We start from the raw sequence: 27,750 nt of genomic DNA on the forward strand, positions 1-27,750 counted from the left end.
GTGTATATCTAAGTACTACGATATGAGAAATTGCTAAAGCACGACAGGTTCGAGGTACATGTGTATAGAGAGAAACAAAAATACACGTAACTAATTAGGTATGTAAGAAAAAAAATAAATGAATAAATAATTAAATGATATATTATACATGAATCGAGTCTCCCTGTGACTCGACGCGACGTTAAGTTTTATATCTAAAGATTGGTGCGTATACATAAATATATTTAATAAAATTGACATACGTGCTATCACACACATGCGCGAAGATTTTCTGCTGAAGTTGTGATATTTCCAATGGCAGAGGCTTAAAAGGAAAAGAAAGTATGGTAATGTTGCTGGCTGAGAACGAAAAAAAATAAATAAAGATGTATACCCTCCTTATATACCTTATCGACATATCAGCATCACTAAATATGATTCCTATCTCCTCTTTATCCAGAAAATTACTTTAATTAACAATTGGCTCTTAAACAGTACAATATTATATATCAAAGAACAACCAACATAGTACACAACTCAACGAGATATACGTAATCTGCAAAAAAAAAATTGTTCATGTAGGAAGCCATAAATTACAAAAATAACAATAAAAGAGAAATGCACGAACAAGATGTAACAAAGAAATTATATACATATGGCAAGTATATGGAAAATATGTACATTGGTGAGTACCGATGGGCGATATGTGATGTATTGTTTATTTGTTATTTGCATGTAAAGCGAAAGTGCGTAAACTCGAGACAACCCATGACATGGAGACTAAATAAATATCTACTTTGCTGTATCTTCAGCAAATCCACATCGTAGTGTAATAAATAAGTAATAAAATAGTAAAATATGTGAGCGAAAGAACGATGATGGTAACATTCTATGATTATGGTGTTGATAATTGATAAAGGTAATGGTATCTGGAATTTCTGATCCCGTAGCTTGATAGACTAATAAATTATAAATGAAAGATGAAACAAGAAAAAAAAAATTAACTCCGACTGTACGATATTTGAGCATGATCGTTTCGCAGATATAAATCAATAATTGACAAAGCTGACTTGTGTTTCTTTTATTTAACCCACATTGTAAAATTTCCATTTTTTTTTTTTTATAAAAATAAAAATAACATGCAGTCAATAATCCTTTGTAGCTTAACTCGTGTTGTTTGTCATTTAATAAGTTGATTGGATTTTTACAAATGAAATCCTTTTTTTTTATTTTAATGTATACATAATTATACACTAAACAAGAAGAAAATAACTTTTCTGTGGCATCTGTACAAGTATCTTTTTATTTAAATCATAGTTTTTAATAAATAACACTTTTGTTTTTTTATAAAATTCTTTTCTTAAACAAAATGAATGATAATACTAAATTTACGTAATTTTCATCTCAATCTTTGTAATTAACAAGACTCAATTTTATTTTTCAGCAGTCAATATTTTTGCAGTTCACCAAAAGCAATCAACACTTAATATTTTTTTAAGATTCATCGAATCGCTAAACAGTTAAAAATTGCGAACTGGCGCAATTTCGATAAAACAATTTGATATAAAACCTCAGCAAAAGATTTTACGCAAATTCATAAGTGTAGTAAACTAATAGTATTTGGTTTGGTATAAACCTTTTCAAGCTAAGCTGGACATATTTTTTATGCATTTATCAGTGATTCATCGTAGTTTTAACAGCTAAATGAAACACTTTTAGTGTGCTTGAAAATTGTTAGTTTGAAAAATCTACACTGATATTTTTATACCAACGCACTCAATTGAGCTTTAAGGTATGGCATGCATTTCTAAGCGCAGACATCATACGGAGCCTGTGCACATTAGCTGTTATACCATTGTAATATAATGTTAACAAAATAATTAATCTTATGCTATTCATTTATCACAAGTATAATATTTTTTTTTATACAGTATTTATACAAGAGTACAAAATATTACTACGTACTTTACTCGCGGCGTAAATTTTCGAGACGGGCTTGAAGATCTGCGTCGGCGTCGGTCAAGTTTCCTCCATCGTCGTTGGCTCCGGCTGCGGTGGCGACGGGTTGCTTCGATCCTGATACACTTAGAGATCCAGATGCTTGTGGTAAACCTGACAGCTGGTCAGTAAGCTGGAGGCCAAGTTCATCCAAGACTTGAGAAACGATCGCGTCACTGGAAATTACAAGACAATCAGCGCGGTTCATATTGTTGCATATTAAGAAGGATTTCCAAATGAATACCTCTCTTCCTCATCCCCCTCATCCTCCATAGCGTCGTCGATAGCATCATTCATAATTTCTTCTTTCATGTCCATTATTTCCGACTGCTTTTCAAACTCTAGCAAGATTTTTTGTATCTGTGGCAGATTAAGTTGTCTGAAAGAAAATATAATAATAAAATCATTTACGTTATCAAGTTAATAATTATTTAGTGTTGTTTTAAAAACCCTGACTTGTTCATATTTTGCATTGCCTTGGTAACACCTTTCATTGCCTGAGCCATTGTGTTTTGTGATCTCAAGGTCTGGATTTTCAGGGATACTGCTTGGATGTTTGCTTTCATCAGCATAAACTTTTTAACGTAACGTCTCGTCCTAACAAGATCCTTTGCCATGATTTTAACGGCATCCTACGAAAATACATCAACATGAGCCCATTACCAAGATATCTTTTTACCTTCCAATGATTACCATTTGTCCATCTTTCGCCATTTTCTTGATATCTGCGATAATTTTCTTCTCCTGCTGTTCCATTTTTGCTCTTTCTCGATCAAGATCTCTCATGGCCTTGTTTAGTGCACGCTGGTTCTTCCTAAGCATCTCTTCAGGAGTAATACGTTTACCAAAGAGCCACTCCATTTTGATGTTGCTACAAGTTAACAAAAAGAAAGATAAGTTAATATGTATACAACTGACAAGGTTAAGTTACTTCGTAGAAAATCAATCAACATGATTACTCTTATCGTAGCGGTAAAACTATAAGACAGTCAATTACAGCTATCAAAAATGTTCTAAATATATTATAAAATTTTTTTTGCGAGTCGTGAGTCATCGACACCAATACGTACACGTTTATAAAACTGTACCAACTACCTCCTCACTTCAAAAACTCTACAACTTGAACGGGACTCTAAAAAACAGCAACAATCGAAACACACTCTAAGCACTTTTATTAGTTGACAAAGTATCCGACGGCACACCTAAAATAAAATAGTGTTGACAAGAGTATAACTTCAACTCAATTTCCGTGGACAGAGAGAGAAGACAACGACAACAATAATATGTACTGTCCTTTTCTAACCTACATGCGCACACAATCACAAACAGCTGGCAGAGTGGGGCGTCGACCTAACTCAACCCAAAGCCCGTGCAGAGCTAATCCTAACCTCGAGTAAAAACATTCAGCAATCCATTAAATACGTGTCATCGTGGTGCGCTCATCATGTTTATCTAATCTCTCTTTTACTTATCATATTAACAATTTGTTAACAATTCACAGTGATAAAAGCGCGAAAACAACTGATATACCGCAGTGTCTTTTGAGTTGTTCAACGTTGCGAGAGAGTGTAATCGATTAAAAAGCTTGTCGACATAAGTATAGAGCATATATGCTACTTACAGTGGATGCGAGCACACACGTGTTGTTGTCGAGCAACCCCCCGACCTGACTCAAGTGCATATGGGTCGGTATACGAATTGCGATGTGGTGCGCAATCAGTATTTATTTCAATAATCGCTTATAAGACTAAAGTGGGTAAGAAAAGTAGAGCGCACATTACTGCACATTTCACTTAGGAGCAAGTTGTCGATCAAAAACCGTAGAAGATGTCGGGCAAGGGTAAACAGCACTCGAAAAAGTCGATGGTCAAATCGCGTGACAGTGGCAAGCTGGCCCAGCAACAACAACAGCAGCAGCACCATCATTATCACAGTACTCACCACCACCAAGTCCATCACCATCACCATCATCAGCAGCAGCAGCAATCAGTTGCGGCACACTCGGACACGAGCTCCGAGGGCTCGGAGATGATCAACATACCGGTTATCAAGCTGGAGGAGACCATGAATCTTCTGCCCAAATATCACAGTATCCTACAGAGGAATCCCGAGGATGGAATCAGCATGGAGGATCTGGACACTTTGCAAGGAGAGCTGGAGATCTTGCTCTCGTCCGCAGTGGTGCGCAAGAGAACTCTACAGGAGGAAATTATAAATTTGTCAGCGTCCGAAGAGCGCAGGGACAGGAGGTCCAAGAGTAGCAAGAGTTTGGCTTTGATCGACAAGAAACTGAGAGATGACAAGCTCAAACCTAAGGACATTGGAGTAAAGTCCCAATCTCCATTGCCTGCAAAACTGTTGAAGCAACGGGCCAGTGGAAGCGCGGCTAATCAAGTAGTGCCCAATCCTCACGAGATTCTCAGAGTGGAGGGCTCAAAGTCGGATGTTCACATGAAACCAAAAAATGACACTTGTAACAAGTTCTGGGCTTCCGTGGATCCTTACTGTACGGACATCACACCAGACGATATTAAACTATTAGAGGAGCTCATAGCCAGTCACAGCGATCTTGGGGAATATAAGACGATTCCACCACTGGGACGTCATTACAGTCTTGCATGGGCACATAGTGATTTGATGCAAGAGGAGGAAGCTGGAAATCCAAATAAAGAGAAAAAGAAGAGCAAAGATATAGGTCTCTTGCTGGCCAAAGGAGAAAAAAAAGCCAATGGTGAGTTGTTTGTAGTTTTAATTGCAACAATAATTGATTTTCAACCGGGTAAACGTTTGAAATCGTCTTTGTTTTTAGGTATTGCCGGTCCCTTAACCCAAAGACTAGTCTCTGCACTTCTGGAGGAAAATGTTTACGTGGCAAATAACAACTCTGACGGAAAGTTATTCCGAGATGGAGATTCTCCAGTTCTGAGGGATTTGTCGATACAAAATTCGATGAACCTCGAAATGAGAATGCACAAGGAATTGGTGGAGCAAGGGATTTTAGAACCAGACAGTCAGAAAAAAAATCCCGAAGACGACGAGATACTGACAGAAATTAAGAGATGCCAAAGGGAGTTGATGGCCCTTTCTAGTCACAATCAAATTCAGTTGAAGAAATTGTTGCATTTAGCCCAGGAAGAAAGCAAAAGGCAGGCACTAAAACGCAAAATTGCGGCAGTAGATAACGAGGTTGTAGAGCATTACGAAAAATTGCTTCAGGCCAAGCAGAGAAAAATTCCATTGACCAAGAAAGAGACGGAAAAGGCATGGGCTAGTCTCAAGGAAAGGGAAAATCTTCTTGAGCAGCTTAACATGCTACCAGCAAATAGCATTGGAGAACCTGTTGTTGCGAACAACACTGCGACGTAGTGCCAGTTTTATATTGGTTGTATAAAAAATTTTGATTCAGTTATTAAGAATCTCGAATTTCCATGCTGATAAACTGTTATGAAAGTTTTATACATGCAGTCAAGGCTTTGATTAATGTATACAATTTACAAGTCTTTTAGAGTTTATGATCGCAGATTTTAAAAGAATGTATTCATTGATGCATCTTATTTAATCAATATCAAGATCTTGGAAAAATAATGTATGCGTCATTACTCAAGACTGCGGTTTAAATTATCACGCATTGTACAGAAAACCATTTTATGGCACAATTGTTAATCTTCAAAATGCTTTAAATTAAAGTATGCATATAACTAGTGAAAATAAAGTAGGGTATTATATTTGTGATCATTTTTAAATTTTGGTTAAAATTGAAGTACACTTGACCCAAACTGTAAAATTATTTAAATCACAAATATATGAAAATGGCACTCAGTAGTTTTTTAATGTTACTCGAGAATTGGGAATTATGAATATTTCATAACTCTATCATAAGTAATCAGCTATACACCTTTTTCCAAGGTTACTTTGCATTTATAGATTAGGAGTGTGAACTCAATTACTGCGAGACTTATTTTTCATGTTTTTAGATGTGCACCAAATTGTTATAGTTTGTATGAATCGATAGTTGATGAAAATAAAAAAAAACATAAAGCCTTGTACCATATATACTTAAGCTTCCAAATAAGTTTAAGCGATAATCTAATGTTAAATTGTCATGCCATTTGTGTCCAAAGCGTGTCTTAGGAAATAAATATAATATTTTCAAAAGTGTTTTTTCTTTTCTCAATAACCTTAAACACTGTAAAAATAATTATCACGATGATAACAATGCACATGATAAAAAATATTTTTATAAATGTCAAAACAAAATTTTTTTTTTTAGAAAGAAACCAACTAATCGGTTTAAAAAAAATTGGGAAAATTATTTATAAATGGTAAACAGTTCTCAATTCTAACATTTTATTGTTTATTGTTTTACGTATTACATACTTGCAAATAACAAATTTTTTAACATTGGAAACTCTTCAAAGATAATGTTGTTTGGCCAATTGACAAACAAAAATTTCCTAAAATTGATTCTGTGTTGAATACATGAAACATTAAAATATATGAAAAGGTATGTAAGAAAGTAAAAGCGTTTATCTCACGACAAAGATGTTTATTCGATATCACTGTACAGTTTCCTCGCCAAGAGTTACCTCAAAAACGTGCGTACACAACAGCACAACAATAATGAATCGCTCGGGTAACAAAAGAGTTTGAGAAAAATTTTATTTGCCTTAACGACGATAGGGCGCTTGAATATGAACGTGCGTGCGTGCGCGTAATGATTTTTTTTTTTTTTTTTTTTTATGTGAGGCTGCTGTTCTCGTTAACTTTTTGGTCAACTCCTATCGTTTATTTATGAATAACTGAAATTCATTATTTCAATAACAATTGTGAGATACGCTACACCGAACAGTAGACCATGAGATTATTGAGAACAAGTTAATGGCTGTTGATGGAGGGATTATTATAACGGCTTGAAGACTAGTAGATGACTTAATTATTCGTGTACAGCCCCGTGTTGTTGGTTTTCTTTCTTAACTCTATTGTCGCACCGTTGATCTCCGTTGCAGCAAGTCACTGGTTCTCTCAATGATATCATGGACTGAACCGCAAACCAAAAACAGCTGCCTCTTAACACAAAGTCAAAGGAGGCTGCTTTGGCAGTGACGCACTAGAACTATTGGTATTTTTTTTTTTTAATGGAGGATTCGTAACTTAGAAGGCGAAGAGGAGTAGGAAAGCCATCATAAGACAAAATAGACCCATGGCTTCTGACAAAGCAAAGCCCAAAATGGCGTATGAGAAGAGCTGCTGCTTGAGAGATGGGTTCCTGGCATAGCCGATGATGAGCGAGCCAAAAACTGATCCAATACCAGCACCTAAAAAATTTACCAATATTCATTAATTTCCTGAAAACTTATCATTTTAAAATCAGATTATTAATTATAAAAATAGGTAAGGTAGATGTAGGTTGGAAGATTAAACATTAAATTGATAAAAGGAATAGGTCATGAATATTACGTGAATGATTGTTAATATAAATACAGGTACTCCTCCATATTCATTAAATGGTGAAGGGATATGTGCAGCAGGTGAATGAATATGATCAGAGAGCAAACAGTAGCAGGAATGCTATCATCAGGCAGAATAAGCCCATTGCTTCTGTTAGGGCAAAACCAAGGATGGCATAGGTAAAAAGCTGTTGTTTTAGGGAAGGATTTCTTGAATAACCAATGATCAAGGATCCAAACACTAAACCTATACCGACACCTGGAAATAACAAATTAATCACTGTTACGGATGATAAGGGATACATTTTAATTAAGGATTTTCATGTAGACAAAAACAAAATGTTTATGTTATATAAGTGTTGCATAATGCATGCTTAAACCACTTATGGAATGTATGTATATCAGCTCCCAGATAACTCGTAATGATAAACAAAACAACCATCGATGCAAGTTGTGATTAATCGACTTAATTTCACTCACCAGATCCTGCAACTCCAACAGTGGCAGCACCAGCACCAATGAATTTGGCAGCAGAGTCAATGTCACGGCTGACCGACGACGTCTGGAAGCTACGGATAGCCGGCGACTGAAAATACGTGAAAGACTAAATAACCAATCCATCATGATACAACCCATTTAAAATATAATTCAGGGTTTTGGTTACCTTCGCGTTTTTTTCCTTACATAACTTGCGTTCGTTATGCAATGAAAAACCGTCAACACAAGTAGAAACTACAAATAGTAAATAAGTACCATACTCACCAGACTGACTGGTGTTGGGTTTTGGCTTTGCAGCGTCTGGCTGTGGTTCACCACCATACTGCTGATTGGCCTGACATAGGCCTTTGGTCCAGTGATCAGCTGAAATAAAAAATCAAAAGACCAAGTCAATATATATCTCATACGTGTATCCCATTACATAATAAGATCAGTGAACTGCGCCCGTCAATTTCGCGCAAGTATGAAGACCAAAGCTACTTACAGCGGACCTGGCAATGGGGGCAATCAATCTGGCGCAGAACATGTTTACCTTGGCTTTTCCTTCTCACACAAAACGAAACCTGCAAAGCACCAGAAAAAAAAATCCGTCAGTCAAGATCTCTAGGTCTCTTATAGATATTTATTCCCCTTAGCAGATGAAAAGCCCTCTTGTGCGCACGTTAGCCGAAAAAAGAGTAACGGAGCAAACGACAGCCGAGCGGTGCGGTTCACCCAACAGGAGCTGGAGCAGCAGGAGCAGCAGCTGCACCCCCCAACGACCTCGTCCTCGAGAAAAAGGAGGATAAGAGGAAGAGGGTCGTCAAAGAGAGGGAGAAAGAGAGAGAGAACAGAAGAGACCCGTGCAGGGGTTACGTAACTACTGGCTGCTACTACTCCTGCTGCAGCTACTACACTCGAATTATCACGGTTTTTAAACGTAAATAACCAATCTACCGCTACTAACTCCTCGAGTTAACACTCGTCGAGGACACAGAGAGGACTCGTGGTCAACGCGATTAACGAGACGTCTCCCCGAGCGACTACTTACACAGCGATGACACACGCGTACTTAATCCCCGGCCGATGTGTCGTCCCTTTCGTTACCCGCGACTGCCGCAACACAAGAGAGAAAATGGCCGCGTCTCGCCTACGAAGACCGTCGCGAGCGCCACCGACGAATTTATACCCCTACTAGTCTTACTATCACCACCTCCCGCCCTCGCCCTGTCCTTTCCGTGTGTGCAATGTGCTGCATGCCCAGCTTTTTACTACTATCCGGAGGTTCGGAGACATTTTGCACGTGTGCGTACAGTCTATCTATCTTCAAGCTAGCTCTGTATGTAGGAGACAAGTAACTAACTTATATGAATGTGAATGGGTGGAGTTGCCAGAAAACGGAGCGATCAGTAATTTGGATTTATTTATGTTTCATTCTGTTTTTCGTTCTGTTAATGGCCCTGAAATTTCATGATTTATGCTTTGTTTTTTGTATGACAAAAGGGGCCTGAATGAGTCGAGTTTTCATGCAGTGAAGATTGAATATGACATTAAATGTCACAAACTTTGTTTTGGCTTTTCACAAACTCTGAAATGTAATTTTTTAGTTAATATGCGGCCAAGTACAAGTTTATTTCAGAAAATTTGAGAAACTCGCAGAAAACAAAGCTGCAAAGCATGAGGTATTGTTCACATCTGATTACCGGTTTTAAAAGTTTAATTAAAAACTTCTCATTAAAAACGAGTTTCTGGGCGTTGTTTTATATTTTTTACTTTATTCCTAAGTTTTAAAGAACAGACACTCCTTTGTTGTAATGATTACTCAACTGCAAGTGCTCACATCTCATACAGAGCAAAATAAACAAAATAAGAATTTTCCACTTAATACTCAAAGAAAATTAAATTAAATGCTCCTTGTTAATAAATTACTGGTACAATGCTGGTCAATGACCTTACGAAACCTGTCATTATATTTCAAAAAAACCAGGACCAAAGTTCCACAGTAATTGAAAAATAAACAATACAATTGTTTCAGAATTTATTACCAGCAAATTTAAATAAGTTTTAAATTTAAAAGCAATTGATACTTGTGGTTTGACACTCTTATTGCTCAGTGACGACACTTGATGACCCTTATAGACCGAGCAGACAGAAAATCGAAACTCAAGCCTATAGGGGCAACTTCAACACATAATACAAATGTATGTACACAAGAAAAATGAAATAAGAGATCGGAATTTGGGACGCAAATACCACAAGTTTTTCTCTAGTCTCTTTTAGCATAAATACTTATTGAAATCTATCAATCGGCCAAGCATTCAAAAAAATAATTAAGTACGAAGCAGGTATGTAATGAACGGAAGAGAAAGAGAGAGACCGTAACACAGACAACCAGAGAGAGGAAGCCACGTTAACATTACTTAATGTTGATAAAGAACTCGACTGATTGGATAAAGGATACCAATCTTTCTTCACAAAAAAAAAGAGAAAAAAACGAACAAGTTATCTATATTTTGTTTAACTTAGGTACCCGATACCCAAGTGAGTTAAGTAGTAAAGAACCAAAGTCACGCGACCGATATCGACCTTTTTTTTTTTTTTTTTTTTTTTTTCGTCGTCCGTCGTCGCCGTCCGGTGGCTTATATCCAACGAATACCATCTCTGTCTTCTTAACCTAATAAAGATTTCATGTATATTTCAATGGTATTTTATTCTTAACTTTTAAGTATAACGAGCCCATGTATAATCGATGGAGCAGAATAAATGTTACGAAACACGTAAAGTTAAAACCACTCGATAATAATAAGGGAGGTTATGCGCACCGATGTACTCTCGATAAAACTCACTTACTCACCTATGAAATGTTAATAAGAGGACGACGTAGGTCTGCCGGCTTATTTGGAATGTTGAGTTACAGAGTACCTAAAAAAATACCTAGTGCTTGTGACGATAATGCTGATGGTGCTGATGTGAGGATAAGATGATCCACCGGGAGCAGAGATGGGTAAATAATGCGACACTGAGTTTACGACACGTCAGGTGTATAATATGACATGAGTGTCGTAAATTGTATAATTTGTAATAAATGACACTAATTTCAAAATCAAAATAATAAACGCGTGAGATTCGAATAAGATAATGAGTCAACAAGTAGAAGTCTACACTTATTGTGATGAAGCTATCAAATAAGTAACTAATTAATTCAATAAATAATAATACAATAACTTAAGATAAACTGAACAAAAAAACGACTGAACTGTAAAAAGGCACTCTCTAAATTTAAAATAGTGAAAATTTCACTATTTGCGCAAGTGAACAAGATTTTCACTTGCGAAACAGTGAAAAATGAGGGTCGCTCATTGGCACCCAATCGATACAAATTTTAATTCTAATTATTTATCAGTAATCCAATAAAATATCTTGATCCAAATAAAGGTAATTGCACAATTCGTACACATTTTTCAAGTACTACCAACAATAGTTTTAACAACTAATTGAAATAGTGAAACGTTAATTTGGAAGAATAGTGAATATTCACTATTTCGCAGAGAATATTCATTATTTAAAATGTTATAAGTATACAACTTTGAAATAGTAAAAGCGACTGTTTCACTGTTTAAATAGTGTATATTCACTAATTTACACTGCATGTGCACTATGTTGAATAAATTGTACAAATATCACTATATTAAATTTAGAGAGCAGTGCAGTGCTCACAAAACCGGTACCCAACCCAGCACGAAAATTCAAATCTTTTAAGCTTACAACCCAAGCGCCAATAACCCAATAATAACAACAAATGGTGTAAAATTTATAACAAAGGGTGCTGACTCGCCACTCTATTAAATAATAAATTTTCAATTAATAACACAAGCACCTATCACCCAATGACCCGGGGCGCATACTGGCCACTTTATTAAGTAATAAAATGTTGAACAATAACACAAATGCTAATCACCAGACGAACCAAGGTTTAATTTTATCAAGTGGCCAGTAAGCGCCTCGATTTGCCTAGTGATTATTACTTGTGTTATTATTCAATGCATTACTAATTAATAAAGCAAATATAGTAAATGCCCTAGGTTGTTTGGTGATAGGCGCTTGTGTTATTGTTTACCATTTAATTAATTATTGTAGCGACCAGGAAGTGCTCTGGATTCTCTAATGATTTGCAGTTGGAGGCGCGCAGAGAGGAGCAGCGAGAGAAACAAGGAGAAAAAGAGAAAGATGTCGTCGGTAAGGCAGAGCTGTGCAATCGAGTGTGCACAACTAAAATTCCGAGAGGGAGCTTGCATGTAACTGCGAACGAGCTTGCAATCCGCGCGGATAGTGTAAAAACAGGTAATTTTAAAGTAAAAATCATAAATTTTATCTTTCATTCTTTTGGTACGATGGAAAAAGTGTGTGTAAGAAAAATTGAAGACACTAAACAAAAACTTGAGTTTGAGATTGTCTTACAGCTATTTACATATGTGTGGCTGAGCGAATCTGTACGTTTATATACAAGGTGCTTTAACTCAAAATGGAAATGAAATCGAAATAATTAAGAGATACTCCTCAAGCTGCCTATACAATTAATTAACAAACTACTAATAATTTCAATTTGTCGGGTACATACGATTAATCAAAACGCTCGATCGATCGACACGAGTTACCGCCAGGTCGTATAGGTTGGTGTGCCTTACTGATTCAAACCAAATGTGGAACAATTTGTAGCAGTTTTTCGGGCCTTAGACCTTCGCTGTGCGCGTTCGTTTACTACAGTCGAGCCATAGAGAAAATAATATAAATAATTGTATCATCTCTCTCTCTCTCTCTCCTCCATGAGTCAAACACACGCGCTCTATTTTGAAAATATAGGGGTGCCAACACACGACCTAGCGATAGTTTACGATAATCTCATTTCCAAATACTCTTCTGAACCTTATTTTTTATGTAAATACACACACATTTGTATTTCATGCACTACATTTGTTTTTAGATCAACGTAGCGCTGCCAATTGAAATTTTGGACGCCGGTGTCATTGTTGTACAATACAACATAAGTACTCAAATATAGCTCATAGGGAAGAGCAAAAGAGTATAGGTTGTAGGTAAGAACCAGACTGTGTATCATAGTGCCGGTGGTGGGTCAGGTCGACTCGTGGTGGATGGCCATTTACAATATGAATTTCACACACAAGTACCTCATACAGTCATAGTACTATGTATTTCATATTCAATATCTTCATCATATATACATATATATACAACATACGACCCCCGGCCGGCCCCCCGCGTGCAATCGAGACTCGGAGTCATCGCCCTCTCTCTGCGCGCTGTTCAAGCCACGAAGTAATCAAGCTCGAGCCAATTCACAATAATTATTGTTTACACCTTGAAAAAGTGTTTGTCACGTATTAAAAGTATTACAGTGTAGTTGCCTCTATCATGAGAGGTATTATTTACTCGTAAAAAGCTGCACACACATATAATTACAACCTACTCTCGGCACACTCGGTGTAAAAAGCAACAAAACTGTTAAGCGCGACAGTTGCGATGCCAAAAGTATTGTATGTTGTACACGTCGACGACGCACAAAGAGCTTTTTTTACCGGCAACGTCGCGTCTCTCGTTGTTGTACACAGTCAGAGTGTCGGTGTCGTCGGAGGGTAGACATAAGTATTGTATATATAACATTCTCCGTTCTTTTATTTCTCGTTTTTTTTTTTTTTTTTTTTTTTTTTTTTTTTTTTTTTTTCATTTTCATCCGTTAATACCCTGTGGTGTGGAATGCGTTTTGCCATATACCGATAGCTAAGTATCGGCGTGTAATAAAAAAAAAAACGTTGCGAAAGGGGCTGCGACGATTTCTTTTGCCGGTCTTTACTTGCTCTCGCCTGACTATACTCGATCGTTATATGTACCATACACATAGGTACAGGTATATACACCTATATACCCATTTAGTGCAAGATCTTACTCATCTTACCCGACCGAGAGAGCGATGTGCAGTGCATGACCTCTCTCTTTCCCTCTCGCGCTCAATAAAGGTAGATATATACATATATATATATTTTTTTTTGTCGCGTATGTATATACCATCACCTATATTTACATCGGAAAGCACACGCAGAGAGAGAGCAAGCACGTATCAGACAGCACAGCGCAGCGGCGATAAGCGCTTGCTGCTGCTGTGCTGCTGGCAAGCCAAACACATATTATAACAATATATACTTACACCCGCAAGTGCGAGAGACGGCGAGCAAGAAAGAGGGGTCTGTCTCTAGTCTACTGGGCCAGGTCGTCAACTATATATCTATACATATATACATATCAGCTGGTATCACATATTACCCTCATCTGTGCTATGGCCGTATTCTTGCTGAATGTCTGCAAGTTCAACTCGTGCGGGCTCAAGTTCCAGAGTTTGGGACATCTCATACAACATATCGAGGAGACGCATATTGGTAAGTTATGGAAGTTTTTTTTCTCTTGGCCGATCGTTACAAGAAAGAATTAAGTAGTTATTGCGGGCGTGGGTATTTCAAGCTCTCTCTCTGTATCGGCTACGTGCATACGTTGCTCACATACGTGACGCAAGCTGGGGAATACATATATCGATAAATACACCATATGTATATGTATAGAGTTGCCCGAGGTTATATCTGGGCGCTCCCCGACCGCTGTCGTCTGTCTCTTTCTCTCTTTTTATTTGACAGCCTAAGCCGTAGCTCGCGATTGTTTCTGCATGGCTTTTTATGCATATTCAAGGGAGATGTCAGCTGAAGATCGATAAGGTTTCGGGACTGTGGGATCTTGGGCTTTTAAATTTCGGTGCGGCATTATGAGTATTGAGTTGTGCAGGGCATACATATCGAGCTTTTTAACGAGACGCGCTGAGAGAGGCCACGCCGGGTGCTGCTATATATATATATATATATGTATATCACATTTTTTCGAGCTCGATTGAATTAACTTTGAATTATTGTCAATGAGAGTCACCGAGCTTTTAGTACTTATATGGGCTTCGGTTTGAAATTTTGGTGTTTGTTTTATAATAGGAAATTGTATGAAACTTAATTACAATATCTGTTTTGAAGTTAGTAACGATGTAACGAAACCTAGACGCGTCAATGTGTTTTTTTTTCGTTGAAACATGAATGAAAACAACACCAAAATGTCGATGAACCACGAAAAAACAAAACTTTACTAATATCCCTAACACGATTAAAAACGTTAACTTATGTATAAAGCGACCTTAATTGGATATTAGTGGGACACACATTTAGTAATTATAATTATGTGTTCGTCTTAACGAGATTGAAGCGATGTAGTAGTTTATACGGCAATTTTTAATGTACACGATCAGTAAAGAAGGGAAAAAAAAACTCATTCACAGACTATGACCCACACGTGGTGGAACGAACGGAGCAGCAGCAGCCGGCGTGTATACCGCTGAGCTACGTGCTGCGCTTCCTCACGGACAGAGAAATCAATAGTAACAAACAACAGCAGCAACAACAACAACAGCAAATCGCTACGACCAACGCCCAGCAACAGCAGCAGCTGTCGAGGCCGGCTAGTCAGTCGTCAATCGCGTCGTCGACGACGAGTACGACGACGAACAACAGCAGTGGTGGCCAGCGTATTTGCAAGAGTCTCACGCCGACAGGTAAAGCCCGATCCTCGCGGACCCGCGAAAGAGAGAAGAAGAGACGACTTTATTGAGTACAAAAATAAACAGAGTTAAAAAGCTAAAGAAAGATATTATAAGAAAGAAAAAAAAAAAAAAATTACAAAACAAATTATTAAGTACAAAATATAAATCGGTCGATCTGCTACTCCTACTGTACTTCTACCACTACTACCTACTACTACTATTGTACTACTACTACTACTACTCGGGCCGTAAATGGTCCCGAGCCGAGTGACGAGGGTTACATTAAGCACGTTATAGGAAGTGAGGCTGAGGAGGGCGAGGATTTTCTTAGCGAACCCGAGGACAGCAACGACTCCTGTACTACGCTCGAGGAGTTTTCCCAGGACTTCATATTGCGATATGGAAGCAGGTGCGTCTTGTGCTTACATGTGTATGCAAGCCTTTACATCCGGCCAAGTCAAATTAATTGCTTTTTACATTTTGCACGATTATTACACAAGTGAAATCAATTTCTATACAAAGTGGAAAAATTTAGTTTTCAATGATGATTTCAAGAACATAACACAATCTACAATTATTAATGTAAATTTTTTCAAAATTATCTTCAGCTCCACTTTTAAATTTTGATTTGTTGTAATTCTGGCTGTATCATATAAAACTACACCTACTTGCATTAATCGAAAAAAATTAATTTCAGGAATACTAGTCATAATACAGCAAACCAAAGCAATAAAGGCGAGAAACGTTTTGTTTGCCCGGTACCAGGCTGCGACAAGAGTTACAAAAACATGAACGGGATCAAGTACCATTCGAAAAATGGTCACAAGAACGATGGCAAGTACGTACAAATATTTTTAGGGAGAAAAAATTTTTTTTTTATTGTGTATTTATCATATTTAGTTAAATACTTGATTGACGTGACAATTTTGATGTATGAGTTCGAAATTTTTTATATCTGTTTATAAGATTCGAATTTAAAAAAAAAATTTTTTCTCCATGATGCAGTAAGTCGCTTGTTTTCCCATCGATTCCACGTTGATTATTTTCTTTTTAAAGGGTAAAAAAGGCGTACAAGTGTCCTTGCGGCAAAAGCTACAAAAAAATTTACGGCCTCAACAAGCACACGAATTTGAGGCACAATCACGGCGTCGCCTACAAGCATTCCCAGACGATTAAACAGAAGCCGAAAAATCGTTTGGAAGACAAACACTTACAGAAATACCAACATTCGAGGCCAATTTTGCCCAAAATTCCAAAGATTAAAGTGCCCGCTATTCAGGATCATGGCTACATGAAGCAGGAACATTACTCCGGCGAGGCAGATAGCGAGTACGAAATAAGCAGCCTGGGCATCCTGACACCTGCGGCGTCACCCCCGCTGCCTAGTCCAACTCAGCCCCAGATTTATAGTAACAAGCATCATCATCACTTTGCTGGTTCCATGAATTCTAGTCAAACGCACAGGCCGTGCGACAACTAGTCAGCTTTTTCTTTATCATCTTTCTCTGATCCTTCATGATGAGACTCTGAAAGGGTTACAAGATTCGAGTCAGTTGATAAACACAAACACTGTAACTCTCACCCATAGTTTTTTCTCTAAAGTGCATTTTTAGTGTTAAATGCAGATATATCAGGGGATAAAGTTCTGCATTTGCCAAAAATGCAGAAATTCGACTGGAAGGCTCGATGACAGTCACAGCATACTGCACTGCTTGCTGGAAAGGCGCAAAAGTTGAACATTGTTCTGCAGTCTGTAGACTTACTTGAGTCTTATTCTTGGCTAAGTACCTTTAATCACAAACCATTAGCCATTATATAATATTGGCTCGTTGTTAATTGTTATTATAGTTCATGAGATTTGAAAATAAAATTGTAGAAAAAAAATTTTATTACAAATAAAAAAAATTTAAAAAAAAAAAAAAATCCAATAAATTGATCATTGTTCAATATGTTTCTTGACTCGTAATAAGGAATTTTTTTTTATACTCCTGTTTCTTAATAAATTTATTAAGGTTAATGAAATTTTTTTTCTTTTTTTTTTTTTGTAATGTACATAAGTACAATTTATTCTTCCCCTGCACTTCCCCTACGATCCCGATAGCCTGTGTCAGCTTTTCTTGGTGTGGATGCTAGCTACTTTCGCGCTGCAGTTCTTGGGATTGACAAACTAGCGAGACGCTCTCATAATACTTCCGCGCAAGACCTCACTTCCGCTGTCTCGTCGGAGGCGCTCTACTGTCTATTTTCTTTCTAGGATTCGTATCGCTAGTTCCTTTCGCTTTCCAAGCGCCTGTTTCCTTCAATGACAACCGCGTATCTTTAATACTTTTTCCGAGTATCTACCTGACGACACGAATATGTGGAACCGACACTTTTCCCCAGAGCCTTCCGACTTTACAGATCTCCTTAGTGATTCATAGATTTCTCCCAGGCAGATTCTGCCATCTTTTACGTCCTTGTTGATATTTCTTAGCCTGTTTGTTGCGTTCACTCAGGTTTTTCCAAGGGTATCGACTTCCTCAGATTTTTTTGACAGTGCCAACTAATGGATTTGGCTCTGGTTTGCTCGGTCAGTCAACTAACGCATCTGGTTGCTGTTATCGGTATGATCGCAAATGACCAAAGCAACCAAGCTTCAGATATGGTCGTTGCTACTAGATATTAAGAAGCTCAACGTAGAAGGTCAGAAGCTGGCCCTACGATTGAAAAATATTTTTCAAAAATGAAAGGACCTGAGGAACATAAATCATAAAAGAGACAGATAATTGAAATAAAAAGGTCGAATAGTTGAGGGACATAGCACAAAAAATTGATCATGGTTTATAAGAGAGTAAACCTAAAGACTTTTATATTTCGATTCAAAGGATAATTATCATATAATATATATATTTATATATATTAAAGTTGATGTTACTTTTTTTTTGTAATCGCTTAATATACTAATATCAATTTTAATATAATTACAAGCATCGTTACGTCCTTAACAGTCAGCCGTGTACAAACGTATGGTACAGCTTCAATGTATTACTTAATATTTTTTTTTTTAATTATATTTATATATTTATACTTTTGTTGTTTAAAAATGCATACATTGAAGCTAATATTTAAAACGGTCATCCAAAGCACTTGCACCTGTATATGTATGGTTTTTTTTTTCACCTCTTTCACTCATTTTCTATCGTGTGCAGTCGCTCTCTCGCTAGGCAAGATTATTTCAATATTGCGATTTATGTTAGAAAAATATGCTATGCCTAAAATAGGATAAAGGCCTGAAGGCAACCTCTTGTCGACATTACCGATTATAACCGGTGCGTTTTAAAATTTTTTTTCTTCATTTTTCGGTTACAAACTTTTGTTTTTCTCTTTTTCTTCCACTTGTTTGTTTATTTATGATCCTCGTTAATTTTGCACTCTCAATTTGTCCAATTTTGTAATTTTAAAGACGCGATGAACTCAATAAAATTAACAAAAGGTACAAATATTCGTGTTTAACAGCGACAGACTCTCAAGTACTTCCCATAAAAAATTTTTGAAAGAAAAACAGAGAATTACATGGTTTCTTATCGACTTAATACGTATACGTTGAGTGAATCGCATTCGCCAAAAAAATGATTTAATGTTTCCAGAAGGTGGTTGATAATGGAAAAGAAAAAAATATGTAAATTATTTTTTATATATATAGTTCAATTTATTTACAGGAAGACTTAACCTGCCGTGCGCTTTACAATGAAAAGAATAAAGAAAAACACATTGATATACTACAATAATTTGCAAAATACAAGGAATAAATGGAGTGTTCATTAAGAATAGCTGAACGCACATGAAAACAGCTTTAAAAACTTACGTACTCGCTTTAAAATTGGTTTGTATAAATTTTATTTTATGAAAACAAAATTAATACAAAGGTACGTTGAAACAAAACCAAAAAAGTTAAAAAATAACGTAAGAACATAACAAAACATCGCGTCATTTCGTAAAACTATTAAAAATGAACACTTCTAGTCGTTCGTGATTAGCATACATGTATTACATATCTGCTTGGAAAAAAAACCATCGTACTTTTGTACTGTTATACACATGATTTGATTATTGAAAAAGATGAATCGTTGGTTTGTATTGTATGCGAACCTAAAAAATTTTTTTCTTTTTTTTTTTTGTTTGTTTGAAAAAAAAACGGTAATGTATCGAACACCACGTCCCCTTTTAAGCTTTAAGATTTCATCCGACGATACAACATTTCCTTGGCTAGATCGTTGCTACGACTTGTTACACGACGATTCATATTTCTCAACCAATTCGTTTCGGCGCATTTCGAAAATTTGTTTCCCCCTAAAAACAATAACGAGAAAAATTCAGCATCCGGTTGATTTATTTTCTTTTCATCATTTTCATAATTTTATTGTTTTGATTTGTTGTTACGCTGGGAAGGCTCTCTTTCCAGGCAGAAGATCAAACTTTTTATCGTTAACTACACATCGAGTAGTGTCGTGTAAAGTTCTATATGCGCGAGAGTAAGTCTCTTCTGCCGGGCGGGGGCGACTGTAGGTCGAGGAGACGTTTCGTACTCTATGATCATATACACGTGGGGCGAATACATATCAGTGTCCTTTGGGCGGCACTACCTAGTCGTCATCTTCCGCAAAAGTCGGGCGAAACAACAAAGTTTAAGTAGGTGCATTCAGCCCTTGGTTGCTCTTTTAAAATTTTTCTCACACCTAATGCCCGGCCTTCTACATTGTTGTTTTTTTTTTTTTTTTTTTTTTTTTTTTTTTCTTATACTTTTGCTACTAACCATTATTTAGATTAATTAATATGTACCTAAAAATTGCAGTGCTGCGTCGGGGGCACCGAAAACAACACAGCTTACTGGCGCAGCATTTTTTACTTTAATTACTTTTTTCGTTTATTAATCATTTCGTGTTTATCTAAATATATAATTATATAACTCACATAAAGGAAATAAAACAAGCGAATAAATGAAGAATAAAAGAGAGAAGAAAACGAGAAATACCGACACTCGACTCCAGTCGTCGCAACAACACGCAGTAATAATATATGTATATATTTGTTTGTTTTTTTTTGTTTATGTATAAGACACACACCGATCATCCACACGAGAAGATCGGAGAACGAGGAACGGACGCGCCATCGTCGGAAGGATCTGTCGTCGGATGCTTTTTTTTACACTAGCAGCAAAGAAAGTCACGTGGACGTATACGTGTAGCGTTTTTATCTTTTACATCGTATTTTTTTTGCACGGTTTACTTTTCTTTATATGCATATAGGTTTTTTTTTTTTTAAATAACGATTTATATAACGTAAATTTTTAAACAGTATTTAATTGAGTAATAATGATTTGGACATAAACACACAGTACTACTTATATTCCATTGCATTATTTTTTTTATTAATCAATCAGCTAATATACGTAATAGTTATTAGACTAATCGCGTTTTTAAACCTAGAATCGTGTGGATCACCCATATCAGTCATCATCACTGACTCATCGCTCTTATACTTACAATACCTCGCTCTCTGTCTCTCAACTAATTGTATTTATAACACTATGGAAAACAAAAAAAAATTACGACTTTTTTTCATGAAATTTGTTCATTTACTTTTTTTCAGTGTACAACGATTTACCGTATCCTTTGTTTAACAAGAGATACACCGTTCCGTCATCTTGGACCGACTGACTGCACCCGGAATTCATTTATTTACTTAAAATCAAAAAAACAACACATTTAACTTGCTCTTAAAATTTTCTATGCTTACCCCCCCCGGTGCTTTTTTTTTCGTTCCAGTAAATTAATTACAGAATGATAATTATAATGGATCATAATAATAATAGAGTAATCGTAAGCTGGTAGCAGTTAATAACCAGATATACTTTCTCGCGCTAGATGACGATCTGACAATGGCACTAGCAACCAAAACAGAATTTTCCTAAATTCGGTGCAGACACGCCTTACGCGCTGCTTTTTTCCCCTCCACCGTCATCTATTTATTTTCACATCTGCTTAAACCAGGACTCTATATAATATAATATTTGCTTAGTATACGCCCGAGGCCTCCGTTCATCCCACTTGTCATCATTCGCTTGACAATTTTATTATTCAAATTTTTTTTTTTTATATATATTTATATATGTATAATCGGTTAGTTTTTTTTTTCACCACACTCACGCTCATTTACACGCATACACACTTCACTCTTATTATTTTCTCTGTATTATCGCTCTTTCTATGTAACATAGGTCCATCTGCTTTGTTCCGTGAAGTGCAATCAGCTGCCAGATAATTTATCTCGTTTTCTTCGCGTGATTTTTTTTTTTTTTTTTTTTAATATTTTGTTTACATAGTTATATAACCATTTTCCCAACGACTACACACTAAATAGTTCAAATTTTTTGCACTTTTTCACCAACAACAACTGGATTGTTGCGCCGTATCTCTTGGGCGCCCATTCCTCTGTAGTCGAACTTGCAGTCGTGCTTGTCACTGTACCGATGCACAGAGCAGAAAAGTCCACCACACCGACACTCGAAACCTTGAAAAATAAACAGAGAAAATAACGAATCAATTGGCCGATCTCTCAGTTTGCTTGTTCTTTCATCACTCTTTATAAAAAATATATTAAGTACCTGTCAAGCCCACTTTTTTGCGACACACAGCGCAACGATTTTTCTTCTTGTTTTTGGAGTCCTTGTCAGTCTCTTTGCCGTCGAAGCTGTCCTCCACGTCGCCACTGCTCACCGAGCTTCCTGCGGCCCCGCTGTTGTTTCCTGCTTCGCTCTCCTGCTCGTCCCTGCTTATCTGTAATGAAAAAGTGCGACGACGACGACGCTTTAATGACGATACTGCCTGAACTGAAGGAGAATCCGATTACAGTCATCAGTGGAAAAGAGAGAAAAAGAGAGACGGGGTTTGCCTCTTACGAGGTTAAAAATTCATCCACGAACCATTGCAGCACGTATAAACGCGAGTGCCTCCTCCTCCTCCTCCTCCTCCTGGTGGAGAGAGCTCTTTTTTTTAACCCATTTTAAATTTAACAAAAAAGTAAAACCATATGAATGTATGTTCTCGTTCACGAAAACATTTCGAACTTTTTGACAAGCCGTTACCATGGAAACTGAACCAACGATATCTTTCTCACATCATCAATCGATTAAAAAACCACACACACACACACACACACACACACACATACACAATTTGAAAAAAATAATAGAAATCCCGCATTATACAAATGACAGATAATAGTTGGGGTTAATTGTGTATACTTACGTCTTTTGGACTGGAGAGATCTGTCGTTGGCTGAGATAAGGTTGGCAGTGTCGGCTGCTGCTGTTGCTGTACGGCGCTCGTCGCCGTGGCAGCTGCCGCGACCGCGGCTGCCGTCGCGCTGCCGAAGGTGCTCTGTAGAGCACCGGCTGTGCTGCTCGCGGAGGTCTGTGACGCCGGGACCGAGGGCGCCGAGACCGGTGGCTGTTGTTTCTTCTTGAGGTTCTCCTTGTAACATAGCGAGCACAGCCCGTCCGTCGCCGGCGAGCCGTAAAAACCGCAGCCACTTCTACAAAGAGCTTGCATCGGATTCGATTCGCGCTCCATGTTTAATTTATTTTAGTTTTGTTTTTCCTCTTGCAAACTAAGAGGTTGTCCTCGCCGTCGTCGTCGTCTTTGTCGTTTTCTTTGAGACTGGAGGTGCACGGTCGGGTAAGGCTTCAAGATTCCAACTAAATTCAAAACTCGATTGACGATCTTGATCGCTGATGCTGCTACTTTTACCACTTGAGCTTCAGAAGCAGTATAGGTCTGCCCGTGTAGCAGGCTCCTTCGCTTGCACGCCTCCTCGGATTATCCGACGGCTGTCACCACGTATTCACCTGAACAAACAAATAAAGACACTTTCATTAGCACTAATTTGGGCAACGTTATATTACATGTTTATATCCATCGATCTATATATATATATACACAGGACAAGGCATGTAGAAGCATGAAAAAACATGAAAAAGCACGAATAAGTCTAGGTGAAGCGTGTGAATAGATACCACTAAAAGTAACGCTATATTTTTAATTGCTGCGATGCGAGAAGGATAAAATAAAAGAATTGGTATCAGAGGGAACTTATACCACAAGCAAGTTATAGCAGCAGTTCCTGGCACGTCATCCCGTCGACTCTTTCTCATTCTCGCTTGGCTGTTCGGCTGCCGCTTATACTTATGGCCATTCGTGCGTGCGTTCGTTCGTTCCTTTGCTTTCTGGCCCAGGCGAAGAGATTATTTATTAGGTACCTACCGTACTATTACTACTACAACTCGCGAAACAAAGTCCGTACATGTAACGCAACAGCAGAGGGAACGAACGAACGAACGAACGAACGAGCAAGTGAGAGAAAGAGAGAGCGGACAAAGTGATTTGGTATACATACACACAGAGAGAGGTAACATCAGCGAGAGAAAGACAGACCAAGGGATATATATTCGCACGCACACTTTACATCAGATACAATATAATATAGTGTTGGTGGTACTATAGTAGAACCAAACAGTAGCAGCATGTGATAAAAAAAAAAAAAAAAATGAAATGAGACACTGCACAGTGCACACTCGATACGCACGCATACAACGCACACGAATAGGAGGTAAAAGAGTGAGTCTCGTAAGAAAAAACGAATCCCCCGAGTCGAGCACTCGAACACTGTAGGTATATAGGTATAAGTACATGCATGGGACCAAAGAGAGCCAGCTCGGAGCTTGGTGTGATGGTAAGTCGCCTCGTCCTATACCTACGTCGACGGCCCAGCGGAGCGCTGCTTGTTCTCATCCCCTTGTTAAATGCTCCATTTCGCGCAACCTGCCTGGATGTATCCTGCAGCGTATATGTAAATATGTACCCAATACCAAACAATATGTATATCGCACTCACACACTACGCACTGCGACTCCGATTCCCGTCGACGTCGTCGCAAATATCGTGTCGCAATAGCAGCAGTCGAGGCACAACATGGAGTAAGAAGACTGGCTGCTGCTGCTGTTATGTCCGTCGGGCATTTAACGCGAGGCAGCAGCGCCGCGCTCCCGAGCGAGTGTGTGCCCGTCTCTCGACGACTCCGATAATATATATCCCCCAGCAGTAGTTTGTATGGCCCTCTCCCACAAACACTCGTTCGAACACTGCACTTGCAGTGTACAAAGCGTGTTCACGGGGTTTAATCACAACGAACGTTCAACGCGTCCCCCGGACTCTTAAACTCTTTGTACCGTGCGAGCCCCGACGAAGACCTAGCTGCTCCTCCACCTCCGCCACCGCCACCACCTCCGCCAGAAGCAGAGCGTCTCAGTCGCGAGCGACTCTCCGACTCCGAGCACACACACAACTGATACGTGAGCCTCGGAAGCTCTCCTTGTCGCTCGCGCGCGGAGAGTCCGCCTCCCCCTCCACCCACAACCCAGGAGCGTCAACGGTACGCTATCGGTGGCGTCTCGCGACTACTCGGTTCTCCGATAACGTTTTACAATTTGTGTGAGCAATGTGCATCTTGGATCATAGCAGCTGGCCGCTAACTGTTAAAACCGCTAACGATTAAAAAGGAGACAACGATGAGGCTTTCGGAATCTCGCAGAGACAAAAAAGCTCGGGGCGACTGGGGTTACAGCTACAGCCCTGTCAACGCATACACACACAAGAGCGCGCGAGTGTCGACGAGAGTGGGGATGCGTCGCACCCCTCCCGTGATGCCAGATTGCAGTGTAGCTGTAGAAGCAGCGGTAGAGAGTAGAGAGAGCTTGCCAGAGTCACTCCGGTTGTGCGCTTACGTCGTCGTTATACCTGCTTATACTTATACTTATAGGTATAATATTTACTTGTAACGAAACGGAGCAGCATCAGGAAAGTTTTTCGCACGCCTGATTGAAGCTTTTTTTTTTTGTGGTGTATAAACATTATTACTTGCTTAAACCACATCTACAAATAAATCGTTTTATGTCTTTCCCCCCCTCCCCCTCCGTTTGCGTTTGTGTTTTTCATAATTTTATCGAGTGCAGGTGATTTTTTTTTTTTTCTTTGGAAACAACAAGTATACAATCGAGGAAAGGTCTTCGAGATGAGTATGGTGTAACGAAAGAAAAAAAAAAAAAAAAAAAAAGGAAAATAGATGTCTTGGTTCTTGTGTGTTTTCTCTCTCTTCACTTGTCACTTATCAGAAAAGCCCGTAAACCAACTGCTGCTCGTTTGCACCAGAACATATATGCAGCTTTTGCAAAAGCTCAAGGCAATATATTATACGGAGTGAAAGAGGGATGGAGAAGAAAAACCCCGATTGAAAGGGAAATTTCGTTCTGCCGATGCTCTTTTTATTTGGAAGTATATTTGAAAGACACGGGCTGCTTGTACGCAAATGAGGAGATGACGAAGACGCGCGCGTCGATAGCCGAGTAATTTATCGCAAAACCCAAAACCGTTGAGCGAGCAAGTGAATGAATCACCGGGTGAAGGGGGGGGGGGGAGATAACGTAGTTGGAATTTTTTTTGGCGCGCGATTTTCTTATTAGTATACAAACTAAAGTACAAAGTACCTACGCGCGCAATTCTGCGATTCAAAGTGGCACTTTCTGAAGTCCGGATAAGCAAGTGGATGTGATAAAAAGAAAAAAAGAACAAAGGTATATTATAGGGAAGAGTGCACGACAGGGCATCATGCACTTGCACAACAGAAAGAGAGAGAGAGATATGCCGATAACCTCGTTAGGCACAGTAATGGTGTACACCTACATAATATAAAGGTATAGAATAAGGTGAATAAAGGCATAGTGTGGGTGACCCGAGCCCACTTAGCCTTAGGGTATTTCCCCTTTAAGCGTCAAAAACTGCAGGCAAAGAGCGAAGAAAGACCACTGGGAGGCAAGCGCTACATCCCCTTTAACTCGTGTACGTATGATATTGGCCGACGAACAACGGGGCTCTACCAAAGTGTATTTCATTATTGTGCACCCTACACGATTTTGACTTGATACACATTCACGAGAGTATAACGTGCAAAAGAGAAACTGATGCAGCATATACGTATAATATGTAAGGTATATTATTTAGAGACGCGAGAAAGTCCCGGTGGAAGTGTTAAGCATTATGGCTTTACGTAAGAGAACCTCGTAGTGTAGTCCTTGCGTTTCTGTTGAGCTGTATGGAGATGATTGTAAGAATAAATATCTGATAAAATGTTGCGAAAAATGAAAAATGAAAAAAAAACCCACTTTGACGTCCGAGAAGAGTGAGATGTGAAAGTCACTACGGGAAAGAGAGGGACCAACCATGTATATTATAGGCTTTTTCATGTGGTACGTGCAGTAGGTATATAACCGTTCGCGCTCTCTCACCGCGGCGGATAAAAAGTGAAAAGGTGCAACGTTATAGCGCATAGACTGTACACCCGCCATGGGGTACAATGGAGCCTGTCTGTAGTAGACCAAGACGGCCTTGATTCAACAACTCACGACTGCGTGCACAGAGACAGACGTCCCTGCAATTTATACATACACACACACACACACACAACTCTTCTGTACAACGGGGATGTATATAGGACAAAAAAATGGAAGGAACAGGGGAGATGGTGCACCGGGTTATATTCCGAACGTATAATATGCATACGGCCCTGAGGACGAGAGGAGAGTGCGCCAGCTTGGATTCTTCTGCCAAACTCAAAACCATATCGCATTATCGCGCGTTGAATTGGTAAAGAGTAGGATAGGGGGAAACATGATTAGCTATACTGATGATGGCTATAACCGTGGGTAAGATGTTAACATCGGATCTTTCTACCAGTAAAGCACTGCATCGGATGCACTTGGCGAATACAACCTGTACTTAATTGTGGCTGAGTGAATTTTTTTTTTATTTGTACCCATATATCCCTGTACACTTGTTCCTGCATACAAACTAATAATTTTTTGCAGCACCAGCGCAAATCAAGAATTTCCTAACTTGTATAGGTAAGGCAATATACAAGGAGCACTTCTGCCACTATCGAATGAGCATAAAACTACGGGACAAACTCTAAAAAATATCACACATTTTTTTTTGAAACTGATTTACAGAAACTCACGTGACTATATGCAAATGCCACAATGTACTTTCTTGTGAGGACGGTGGGTGTATATTTATACTTTTCTATGTGTATCACGCAGTTATATAGTCTTAGAGGACG

At 38.4% G+C, this 27,750-nt stretch overlaps 5 protein-coding genes across 13 annotated transcripts in view; 2 read left to right on the top strand and 3 right to left on the bottom strand.

Annotated features, from left to right (window-relative positions):
* Positions 1-1,252: 1,252 nt before the first annotated feature.
* Positions 1,253-3,227, bottom strand: Vps2 (vacuolar protein sorting 2). 3 transcript variants are annotated; one of them, XM_089596483.1, is made up of 5 exons: positions 3,073-3,227; positions 2,671-2,848; positions 2,434-2,609; positions 2,222-2,356; positions 1,253-2,153 (listed from the first exon to the last, which is right to left on the bottom strand). In XM_089596483.1, exons 2-5 carry the CDS (start codon positions 2,836-2,838, stop codon positions 1,946-1,948), a joined length of 687 nt encoding a protein of 228 aa, XP_089452609.1. In that variant the 5' UTR covers positions 2,839-2,848; positions 3,073-3,227; the 3' UTR covers positions 1,253-1,945. The 3 variants fall into 3 exon arrangements, with proteins under 3 accessions (XP_089452609.1, XP_089452608.1, XP_089452610.1); XM_089596482.1 differs by having other exon boundaries at positions 3,048-3,227; XM_089596484.1 differs by lacking the exon at positions 3,073-3,227 and adding an exon at positions 2,937-3,032.
* A 126-nt stretch (positions 3,228-3,353) lies between these two features.
* Ada3 (transcriptional adaptor 3) lies at positions 3,354-6,091 on the top strand. Of its 2 annotated transcripts, XM_089596485.1 has the most exons (3): positions 3,354-3,870; positions 3,958-4,708; positions 4,787-6,091. In XM_089596485.1, the coding sequence occupies exons 1-3, from the start codon at positions 3,805-3,807 to the stop codon at positions 5,341-5,343; spliced, it is 1,374 nt and encodes a 457-aa protein (XP_089452611.1). In that variant the 5' UTR covers positions 3,354-3,804; the 3' UTR covers positions 5,344-6,091. The 2 variants fall into 2 exon arrangements, with proteins under 2 accessions (XP_089452611.1, XP_014211111.2); XM_014355625.2 differs by having other exon boundaries at positions 3,355-4,708.
* Positions 6,092-6,307: 216 nt separating this feature from the next.
* On the bottom strand, positions 6,308-10,882 carry ATPsynC (ATP synthase, subunit C). Of its 6 annotated transcripts, none has more exons than XM_089596722.1 (5): positions 10,836-10,882; positions 8,407-8,485; positions 8,187-8,285; positions 7,905-8,010; positions 6,308-7,292 (listed from the first exon to the last, which is right to left on the bottom strand). In XM_089596722.1, exons 2-5 carry the CDS (start codon positions 8,446-8,448, stop codon positions 7,129-7,131), a joined length of 411 nt encoding a protein of 136 aa, XP_089452848.1. In that variant the 5' UTR covers positions 8,449-8,485; positions 10,836-10,882; the 3' UTR covers positions 6,308-7,128. The 6 variants fall into 6 exon arrangements, with proteins under 6 accessions (XP_089452848.1, XP_014211072.1, XP_014211071.1 ...); XM_014355586.2 differs by having other exon boundaries at positions 10,756-10,845; XM_014355585.2 differs by lacking the exon at positions 10,836-10,882 and adding an exon at positions 8,953-9,060.
* A 3,212-nt stretch (positions 10,883-14,094) lies between these two features.
* On the top strand, positions 14,095-17,483 carry LOC106641272 (juxtaposed with another zinc finger protein 1). Its single transcript, XM_014355638.2, has 5 exons — positions 14,095-14,350; positions 15,283-15,555; positions 15,841-15,952; positions 16,241-16,381; positions 16,600-17,483. The coding sequence occupies exons 1-5, from the start codon at positions 14,251-14,253 to the stop codon at positions 17,021-17,023; spliced, it is 1,050 nt and encodes a 349-aa protein (XP_014211124.1). The 5' UTR covers positions 14,095-14,250; the 3' UTR covers positions 17,024-17,483.
* Positions 17,484-20,278: 2,795 nt separating this feature from the next.
* Positions 20,279-27,750, bottom strand: part of drn (zinc finger AN1-type doctor no) — a 32,913-nt gene continuing 25,441 nt past the window's right edge. The window contains exons 3-5 of the mRNA XM_089596180.1: positions 22,830-23,428; positions 22,187-22,358; positions 20,279-22,092 (exon numbers count right to left, since the gene is read on the bottom strand). Coding sequence (XP_089452306.1) covers positions 21,944-22,092; positions 22,187-22,358; positions 22,830-23,153 — 645 coding nt within the window. The 5' untranslated portion in view covers positions 23,154-23,428 and the 3' untranslated portion in view covers positions 20,279-21,943. The remainder of the gene's footprint in view (positions 22,093-22,186; positions 22,359-22,829; positions 23,429-27,750) is intronic.

Source organism: Copidosoma floridanum, unplaced genomic scaffold, assembly GCF_036245765.1.
Source record: "Copidosoma floridanum isolate Cflo_tuat_1 unplaced genomic scaffold, Cflo_Japanese_pri ptg000030l, whole genome shotgun sequence".
In the NCBI taxonomy this organism is placed as follows: domain Eukaryota; kingdom Metazoa; phylum Arthropoda; class Insecta; order Hymenoptera; family Encyrtidae; genus Copidosoma; species Copidosoma floridanum.